This window comes from Cebus imitator, unplaced genomic scaffold (assembly GCF_001604975.1).
Source record: "Cebus imitator isolate Cc_AM_T3 unplaced genomic scaffold, Cebus_imitator-1.0 Scaffold193, whole genome shotgun sequence".
NCBI classification, from domain to species: Eukaryota; Metazoa; Chordata; class Mammalia; order Primates; family Cebidae; genus Cebus; species Cebus imitator.
The window spans coordinates 545,686-556,357 of NW_016107508.1; the positions used below are offsets into that span (position 1 = coordinate 545,686).

At 47.2% G+C, this 10,672-nt stretch overlaps 1 protein-coding gene across 1 annotated transcript in view; it reads left to right on the forward strand.

Annotated features, from left to right (window-relative positions):
* Window positions 1-601: 601 nt before the first annotated feature.
* The window catches only part of DGLUCY (D-glutamate cyclase), a 74,722-nt gene continuing 64,651 nt past the window's right edge, over window positions 602-10,672 (forward strand). Inside the window, exons 1-2 of the mRNA XM_017546940.2 lie at window positions 602-742; window positions 897-933. Coding sequence (XP_017402429.2) covers window positions 602-742; window positions 897-933 — 178 coding nt within the window. The remainder of the gene's footprint in view (window positions 743-896; window positions 934-10,672) is intronic.

The window sequence follows — 10,672 nt, forward strand, 5'->3', positions numbered from 1 at the left end:
CATGCCTGGCAAGTGGCTGAGTTGGGATTTGAACTTACGTTCTGTCTGACTACAATGGCTGGGCTGAGCACTGCTCTGAAGGATAATTGTTGACTTAAAGAAAACCTTTGGGCTGGGCGCAGTGGCTCACGCCTGTAATCACAGCACTTTGGGAGGTCAAGGCAGGTGGATCACCTGAGGTCAGGAGTTTGAGACCAGGCTGGCCAACATGGAGAAATCCCGTCTCTGCTAAACATACAAAAAAATTAGCTGGGCGTGGTAGCACACGCCTATAAGCCCAGCTTCTTGGGAGGCTGAGACAGGAGAATCATTTGAACCTGGGAGGCAGAGGTTGCTGTGAGCCAAGATTGTCTCATTGCTCTCCAGCCTGGGCAATAGAGCAAGACTGTCTCAAAAAGAAAAAAAAGAAAAAGAAAACTTTTGGAGAATTGATTTGGCCTTGTGAATCTTTCCCTGAAGACAATTTCCAGGATGTTCGTGAGAAAGCATGGGCTCCTCTTTGTTGGAATAAATGCAGGTCCTTTCTCAGGTCACCAATGTGCACTAATGTCGCAGTCATCCCCCACTCCCCACTTCTTCCCCTGTCCCAAAAACGTCTGACATGGGGCTCCCAACAAGGCCCAGGAGGAGCTGCTTCCTGGGTGAATGTGTCCCCTGGAGGAAGGTACGCTTGCAGCAAGGCGAGTGGGAAATTTTTGAAGCCTCAGGCCACATCGTCTCCAAGATGAGGCTGGTGCAGATAGTAAGCCTCTTGTTTTTTAAGGTCACATACAACAAAAACACGGAAACTCAGAATGGAAGAGGCCCGTGAGAGCAATCATGAGGGATAAGAACAGCTGCAGAAGGTGACTGCAGGGAAGCGGACTGTGCTCCTTTTCTTTATGTTCTGTTTTTAGCTGTGTTTTTCAGAGCAAGTAGGTACCATGGTGATAGGTACCATAGAAATAGATGGAGCGCACCACCCAGCACGGGGCTGCCAAGCCGTTCCCCTGGAAATGCACCGAGAGCTGCCAGGGAGAGCTCAGGGACTCTGCTTCCTGGGCGGGCCTGTCAGCTGCACGGCCAGGGAAAAAGTCCCCTATAGAATGGTCCCCAGAGGCTTCTCATTGTCTTGCTGTGATTGTCTAAGGTCCCTGATGGTACACTCTCCCTCCCAGAGCATCTATGGCCCTTCTCTCCAAGTCCCCGCAGGAAACTCACTTAAGGAGGTTTGCCTTTGCCTAGTGAAGAAATTATCTTGGCCAATAGTGACCTCAAAAGTAACACTGCCAGCATTCCTGTCTCCGCAGTCAGGAGTACACGGTCCTCGTCCTGCCTGGATGTGGCACTGTCACTGGTTTTATGCAACAGGTCATAAAGACTTTGTGGGGCAGGAGCTGAGTTCCAAACATTTGGTAATCAGGAATACTCATAAAATGAAATCTCGGAAGATCTAACCCAGAAAGCCGAGCCAGATGGGGCATAACCATGACTGATATGGGGGTTTGCCGTTTGTGAAGCCTCAGGCAGTATAGAATAGGGCCCAACCCCGACTATTTTTGGATGCGGCTTGAATGGCCTGAAAGACCCTTCAAAACAAGTGCTGGAACCATCCTGTAGCACTTACGTAACCATCTCTGCAAGGCTGTTGATAGATGAATGTAAATGAACCCAGGCAGAGCTTAGCTCATTTTTATTTAGATTGGGACCAATTTCACGTCTTCTGAAATGTAACCCATATGTACACACACTAAACCTAACTGTCTTATTTTAGGCCTAGCATGAGAGGATCAAGTTTAAAGGGCATCTGCCAGTATATCTGTCCCATCATATCTGCTTCTGAAATGGCTTTATTATGTACATTTCTTTCTATACGTTTACACTCTTATGTGGCATTCTTCTTCAGAGCAGGGCAAATGTTATTCTGGATCCATGTATGATTTGGAGACCAGTAATTCTAAGCACCAACCAACTGAAGGCAATTTTATTCTCAATTAAAGAAATACAGTTTGGGCGCAGTGGCTCACGCCTGTAGTCCCAGCACTTTGGGAGGCTGAGGTGGGCGGATCATTTAAGGTCAGGAGTTTGAGACCAGCCTGGCCAACACAGTGAAACCTCATTTCTGCTAAAGATACAAAAATTAGCCAGCTGTGGTGGCATGCACCTGTAATCCCAGCTACTTGGAAGGGTAAGGCAGGAGAATTGCTTAAATCCAGGAGGTGGAGGTTACAGTGAGCCAAGATCGCACCACTGCACTCCAGCCTGGGTGGCAGAATAAGACTCTGTCTCAAAAAAGAGAAAGAAACAAACACACATCTCTAACAAAGGATTTTTTTTTTTTTCTTGAGACAAGGTGTCTCTCTGTCACCCAGGCTGGAATGCAGTGGCGTGTTCTTGGCAGTGGTGTGATCTTGGCTCACTGCAACCTCCGTTACATACTCTCAAGTGACACTCCTACTTCAGCCTCCCAAGTAGCTGGGACCACAGGTGTGTACTACCACTTCTGGCTATTTTCTTGTATTTTTAGTAAAGACAAGGTCTCACCATTTTGCCCAGGCTGATCTTAAACTCCTGAGCCCAAGCAATCCACCCACCTTGGCCTCCCAAAGTGCTGGAATTATAGGCATGAGCCACTGTGCCTGGCCAGGAATCTATTTTAAAAACCCAAAACTTAAAAATCAATAACATTGCTAACTCTTAAATTATTGTTTAACTAGTTACAGATTCTGAAAATGATAGAACTAGAAGATGCTAACAAAATGTCTGTCCTGCACGTGTGGCATTTGACATGAAGAAACAGACCATTGCTGGGAGCAGTGGCTCATTGCTGTAACCTCAGCACTTTCGGGATGCCAAGGCAGGGGGATCGCTTGAGCTCAAGAGTTCAAAACCAGCCTGGGCAAGATGGTGAAACTCTGTCTCTACCAAAATTCCAAAAGTTAGGCTGGGCAAAGTGGCTCATGCCTGTAATTCCAGCACTTTGGGAGGCCAAGGTGGGTGCATCCAAGGTTAGGTGTTCAAGACCAGCCTAGCCAATATGGTGAAACCCTGTCTCTACTAAATATACAAAAATTAGCCAGACATGGTGGTGTGCTCCTGTAGTCCTAGCTACTTGAGAGGCTGAGGCAGGAGAATCGTTTGAACCCAGGAGGTGGAGGTTGCAGTGAGCCGAGATCACACCATTGCACTCCAGCCTGGGCGATAGTGTGAGACTCTGTCTCCAAAAAAAAAAAAAAAAAAAAAAAATACAAAAGTTAGCCAGGCATGGTGCAGTGTACCTGTAGCAGCTACTCACGAAGCTGAGGTGGGAGGTCGCTTGATCCTAGGAGGTCAAGGCTGCAGTAGGTGGTGATTGTGCCACCGCACTCCAGCCTGGGCGACAGAGTGAGACCCTGTCTCAAAATAAATAAATAAATAAATAAATAATAAAAGAAAGACACCGAGGCCTGAAGAGTGGGCATACCTTGCTATTAGTTCAGCATGTCTTCTGTGTATGCAGGTGGTATCTCTAGGTGCTTACCACTCTGGCAAATTCTCTCCCGGAGATGGAGATGTGTGGAGCCCCCAGTCTCTCCAACCAGGCAGTGGTGTTCCTGGTGACCTTGAAGTAGGCTTGTAGATCTGGTCCTTGGTTGAGCTGTGCAGGCAAGAAGTAGCTAAACATCATTAGAGCAACTGCCTGGTTTATCGCTAGGACTAACCATGGAACCGATGACTCAGCATTTACTGTTGGCAGCATCATACACTCACCCTGCATGTAGATTTCATGGATCATATTTTGTGGTTACAGGAATTTGACCTGATGGACCCGTTGTAGAAACTCTGCATTAAATAAGCAAACACATGTGCTCTAGTTTTACAGGCCAAGCAAACTGTGAAACAGAAGGGCTGGCCTTTGTTGCCCATAGCAGTCATACCTTGGACTTTTGCCACTTGGTTGGGTTGCTTTATTTGGCTAAGTAGCTAAAAGCAGATTCACACGAAGAATGAGGCTCTCAGATATTCTAGAACTCTCTAAGAATGGCCATTCACAGTCACACTGGGCAGACAGAATTATTCCCAAATTTTCAGAGTCATAAAGCTAATGTTTGGGCCAAGTGTGGTGGCTCATGCCTGTAATCCCAACACTTTGGGAGGCTGAGGCAGGCAGATCAGAAGGTCAGGAGTTTGAGACCAGCCTGGCCAATATGGTGAAACCCCATCTCTACTAAAAATACAAAAATTAGCTGGGCATGGTGGTGGGCACCTGTATTCCCTGCTACTTGGGAGGCTGAGGCAGGAGAGTCATTCGAACCCAGGAGGTAGAGGTTGCAGTGAGCCAAGATTGTGCCACTGCACTCCAGCATGGCGACAGAGCGAGACTCCGTCAAAGAAAGAAAGAGAGGGAGAGAAAGGAAGAAAGAGAGAAAGAAAAGAAAGAAAAAAAAAGAAAGAAAGAAAAGAAAAAGGAAGGAAAGGAGGAAGAAAGAAAGGAAGGAAGGAAGGGAAAGGAAGAAAGAACGAAGGAAAGAAAGAGAAAGAAAAGAAAGAAAAAAAAAGAAAGAAAGAAAAGAAAAAGGAAGGAAAGGAGGAAGAAAGAAAGGAAGGAAGGAAGGGAAAGGAAGAAAGAACGAAGGAAAGAAAGAGAAAGAAAAGAAAGAAAATACTTGTTTCATTAACAATTCTTTGCATGTGGGGAGCCCTTGTATTTGACCTATTAAATTTGATTTGGTAGTCAAATCTTAATTATGACTACCAGCATTTCCCCAATCTTTTGTCTCTGCTATTATAATACAATATTTTTAAATAAAATGTTTCTGCAGTTAGGATGCCTTCTTCCTTGCGCAACACTTATTTTGCAAATTTGCAGTTGTATTTAGGCTACCACCAGCAACTCTCTTGGCAAACATTGAGCAACTCCTACCACAGAAAATAATGAGTAGAGACAAGGTCTGCACACCTACTCATTCTGTTCTTCCATTATCAAGCTGTGGGACTCTGGGGAAGTGATCCAGGGGACATCTACAGAAACCAAAATCAGAGTTTTGTAATGCTAGGAGTTGTTTATTCTTGTGAATAATAGTATCTTCTTACTAGACCAGAGGCTTCAAGGAAGCTGTATCTTCTGTTTTTCACATGCACCCTTCGATGTTCTAAATATGATCCTAGGTGAACAGAAGGCGCTCCCTGTGCTTTGGGGCTGGCGGAGCTGTGAGGGCTTCCTGGGGATAAACTGGGAGAAGGATGCTTGTTGGGTTTTATCTTCCTTGACTTCCCCAGACCATAAATTCCTCCTTGAAATACTTGCTTCTGAGTCACAAAGTTTCTCTCCTGCCTCCCTGGCTGCCTTAGCTCAGCTGCCTTTGTGAGAGCCCACAAGATGATGTCTGAAGATGAGCTCTGCCCATCTTTATTTATTTATTTATGTATAATAAATGACAGTGAACTTTATTTATTTATGTATAGTGAACTTTATTTATTTATGTATAGACAGACTCTCGCTCTGTCGCCCAGGCTGGAGTGCAGTGACGAGATCCCGGCTCATTGCAACCTCTGCCTCCTGGGTTCAAGTGATTCTTGTGGCTTAGCCTCCCGAGTAGCTGGGATTATAGACGTGCACCACCATACTTGGTCAATTTTTGAATTTTTCGTAGAGACGGGGTTTCACCATGTTGGCCAGGCTGGTCTCAAACTCCTATCCTCAAGTCATCTGCCCACCTAGGCATCCCAAAGTGCTAGGATTACAGACGTGAGCCACCGTACCTGGCTGGCAGCGAACATTTATTGGGCACCTTTCATGTGCCAGGCACTGTTGATGGTGCACGTCCAGCAGTGAGTACAGCAGATGGAAAGCCTTGTCTTCACTGAACTGAAAGAACACCCCCTCCTCTGGGTGTGAGCCTGCTTCCTTGTTTCTGGATCACAGGAGCAGCCTCAGCTGCTTCTTGAGGTGTGCTGAGCACCGCCTGCTCATGAAGGCCTTGCCGGGCCCTTGAAGGATGAAGGCAGCCTCTCTCTTGTGAGGTTCTTTCCTGTGTGAACCCAAGAGCATCTGAGACAGGTCTCAATCAATTTAGAAAGTTTATTTTGCCAGCCGGGTGTGGTGGTTCATGCCTGTAGTCCCATCCCAGCACTTTGGGAGGCCAAGGTGTGCAGATCACTTGAGGTCAGGAGTTCAAGACTAGCCTGGCCAACATGATGAAACCCTGCCTCTACTAAAAATACAAAAATTAGCCAAGCGTGGTGGCAGGTGCCTGTAATCCCAGCCACTGGGGAGGCTGAAGCAGGGGAACCGCTTGAACCGGGTGATGGAGGTTGCAGTAAGCTGAGATCATGCTACTGCACTCTAGCCTGGGAGACAAGAGCGAAACTCCATCTCATGAAAAAATAAAAAGTTTATTTTGCCAAAGTTAAGGACACAGCCTTAACACATAGCCTCAGGAGGTCCCGAGAACATATACTCAGGGATATATACACAGGTTTTGGTTTTGGTTTTGGCTTTTGAGACAGGGTCTCACTCTCTTGCCCAGGCTGGAGTGCAGTGGTACAATCTCAACTCACTGCAACCTCCACCTCCTGGGTTTAAGTGATTCTCCTGCCTCAGCCTCTCAAGTAGCTGGGATTACAGGTGTGTGCCACCACACCCAGCTAATTTTTGTATTTTTAGTAGAGACAGGATTTTGCCATGTTGGCCAGGCTGATCTTGAGCTCTTGACTTCAAGTGATCTGCCCAACTTGGCCTCCCAAAGTGCTGGAATTATAGGCGTGAGCCACCTCGCCTTCTGGAGTAACTGGGATTACAGACATGCACCACAGCTTGGTTTTATACATTCTAGGGAGACATGAGAAATCAATCAATATGTGTAAGATTGATTAGCCTTTCACTGAATACACAATTTACATGTGAGATAGGGGTATAGGAATAGTCATGCCTTAGTGTGGCTCAGTTAATTTGCCTTTATTTATTTATTTTTTCGAGATGTAGTTTCGCTCTGTTGCCCAGGCTGGAGTGCAGTGGCCCAATCTCGATCTCGGCTCACTGCAACTTCGCCTCCCGGGTTCAAGCGACTCTCCTGCCTCAGCCTCCTGACTAGTTGGGATTACAGGTGCATACCACTGCACCCAGCTAATTTTTTTCTTTCTTTCTTTTTTTTTTTTTTTTGTTGAGATGGAGTTTTGCTCTTGTTTCCCAGGCTGAAGTGCAATGGCGCGATCTCAGCTCACTGCAACCTCCACCTCCTAGGTTCAAGCAATTCTCCTGCCTCAGCTTCTGGAGTAGCTGGGAATACAGGTGTGCACTACCATGCCCAGCTAATTTTTGTATTTTTAGTAGAGACGGGGTTTCACCATGTTGACCAGGATGGTCTCGATCTCTTGACCTCGTGATCCACCCACCTCGGCCTCCCAAAGTGCTGGGATTATAGGTGTAAGCCACCGCACCTGGCCAATTTTTTTCTATTTTTAGTAGAGATGGGGTTTCACCAAGTTAGCCAGGTTGGTATTGATCTGACCTCGTGATTGGCCCACCTTGGCCTCCCAAAGTGCTGAGATTGTAGGCATGAGCCACTGCCCTCAGGTGTGAATCTGCATTTTTACATAAACAATAGGGCAGAGGAAGCAATCAGATATACATTTGTCTCAGGTGAGCAGAGGGATGACTTTGAGTTCTGTCTACCCTTTGTCGGGCACCAGTGAAAATACGCTGTCAATTTACATTGCCAGGGTGAAATTCACTAGAACTATTTCAGGGTAAAGATTTTGAAGCCCACAAGGAATTCATCTTGTATCTATCTTATTTAGGAATAAAATGGGAGGCAGGCTTGCATAGTTCCCAGCTTGACTTTTCCCTTTCGCTTAGTGATTTTGGGGTCTCGAGATCTATTTTCCTTTCATGCCTGTGAGGGAGACTTTCTGATGCTCCTGTCTCTGCCCTGTGCTCCCCTCATCTGCCAACCTCCCACTTTGGCTGCCCTGCCGTCCCTGACCTGCAGCCTGAGTGATCATCCTAAAAGGCAAGTTTCACAAATCACTCACTGCTCAGAACCTTCAGCGATTTCCTGAGGCTCCGAGATAAATCCAAATTCCTTGACATGACAGGAGGCTCTCCACAAGCCGGCTTCTGCTTTCCTGCCCAGCCCCTGCCCCTGTCCCCTCCCACCTTATGTCAGGCTCTGAAGCACAGACAAGCTGGTCCCCCTACATACCTCCCTGCCTCGCTCCTGCAGACCCCTGAGCCTAGAGGGCTTCTTCCTCCCCAGCCTGCTGCTAGTCTGACCCGTATTCTCCTTTTAGACTCAGCCCCTTCTCCTCCTCCACCCCCAGTCCACAGCCCAGGAGCGCTAAGCACATGGTGTTATAGTTAACTATTTACTTTTCTATCTTTTCCTGGGAGACAGACACCATGGTAATTATGTGTTTAATGTCTGTCTCCTGGGATGGTAAACCCCTGCGAGCATGGGCTATGACTGTCTTATTCACCATTGTGTCTCCGGCACAGGGCACAGAGTAATAAACACAGGTAACGCTTCTGCAGCGCTGTGAACTGGCCAGAAGTGTCCTGATAGCCTTTCGTGTATTTACAACTTTAAGTTTTACCACCACTCAGTGAGGTACTGTGATATGATGAGATCTGTACTTAGGCCGGTCACGGTGGCTCATGCCTTTAATCCCAGCACTTTGGGAGGCTGAGGCGGGGGGATTGTGAGGTCAGGAATTCGAGACCAGCCTGGCCAATATGGTGAAACCCCATCTCTACTAAAAATACGAAAATTAGCTGGCCATGGAGGCAGGCACCTGTTATCCCAGCTACTCTAGAGGCTAAGGCAGAAGAATTGCTTGAACCCAGGGGGCAGAAGTTGCTGTGAGCTGAGATCTCGCCACCACACTCCAGCCTGGGCAACAAAGTGAGACATTCTCAAAAAAAAAAAAAAAAAATGCACTGTGAGCCAAGATATATATTTGGTCTTCCTCTGGTTTCCTGGCATAAAACTTCTAAAATCCTTGAAATATGCAAAGAGATAAACGTGTTTTTATAGGCCAAAGGGTTGACTGATGTCCAGGGACAGTGGCTTTGGCCTTGCACGGCTGGCTCACTCCTGTTAATCTTGGCACTTTGAGAGTCCAAGGCCGACAGATCGTTTGAGCCCCGGAGTTTAAGACCAGCCCCATCTCTACAAAAAAATTAAAAAATTAGATGGGTATGGTGGTGCTCACCTGTCGTCCCATCTCCTCGGGGGGCAGAGGTGGGAGGATTGCTTGAACCCGGGAAGTCGAGGCTGCAGTGAATTGTGATTGCAGCACGGCACTCTAGCCTAGACAACAGAGCAGGACCCTGTTTCTAAAACACAAGTGCAGAAATGATAAAGAGTAGAAAGCCCCTTTTCTACCAGGGCTACCCCAAAGCACAACTCCAGAGGGTGCCATTCATATAAAACATAGTGCCACAGCCACCCCTGCTCAGACCCAGCCTCCCGGTTTCCCCTCTGAGGGCACCATTGCTACCAGGCTCTTCTCCCTCCTTCCACAGCTGTCTATGTGGATGTGAACAGAACGTGGGCATGTGGCTGGTAGAGAATTCTCCACCTTGCCTTTTTCATTTTGCATCATTGGGAGATGGATTCAGGTAAGGTGTGCAGAGTAGCCTCACTCTTTTTAACAGTCCCTAGTATGCCACTGTATGGCATAGATGTGCCATGGCTTATTCAGCTACTCTTCTGTTTAACCAGTCCTTAATGTACTTCATCAACTCCTCTTACTCTGTTTCTAAATCATTCCCTCCCTCCCTCCTTCCCTCCCTTCCTTCCTTCCTTCCTTTTTTTAGACAGAGTCTTGCTCTGTCACCAGGCACCGGGCTGGAGTACAATGGCCCAATCTCTGCTCACTGCAACCTCCGCCTCCCGGGTTCAAGCAGTTCTCCCGCCTCAGCCTCCCGAGTAGCTGGGACTACAGGCACGCACCACCACACCCAGCTAATTTTTTGCATTTTTAGTAGAGATGGGCTTTCACTACATTGGCCAGACTGGTCTTGAACTCCCAGCCTTGTGATCTGCCTGCTTCACCCTCCCAAAGTGCTGGGATTACAGGCATGAGCCACCGTGCCTGGTCCCTCCTTTCCTTTCTTCCTTTCTTTCTCTTTCTTCCTTTCTCTTTCTCTCATTCTTTCTTTCCTTCTCTCTCCCTCTTTCTTTCCATTTTTTTTCTCTGTTGTTTTCCAGGCTGAAGTGCAGTGGCACGATCTTGACTCACTGCAACCTCCAACCCCCAGGTTCAAGTGATTCTCCTGTCTCAGCCTCCTGAGCAGCTGGGATTACAAGCATGTGAGACCACGCCCGGGCTAATTTTGTATTTTTAGTAGAGATGGGGGCGGGATGAGTGGGGGGGGGGAGGGGGCGGGGTTCACCATGTTGGCCAGGCTGGTGTTTAACTTCTGACCTCAGGTGATTCACCTGCCTTTCTTGCTGACTAGCTGCAAGGTCACAGGGCAAGATAACACCTAAAGAATGTACAATGCATTTCTCAAAATGCTATTTTTCAAATATAATGTACTAGGTAGCAGCTACCAGATTTACAGAAGCCAAAACAAAGAACAGTTAATTAATTTGTAACGCCTTGGCCTCCCAAAGTGCTGGGATTACAGGCATAAGCCACTGTGCCTGGCCCTCCCTCCATCCTTTCCTCCCTCCCTCTCTTCCTTCCTTCTTCTTTTTTTTTTTTT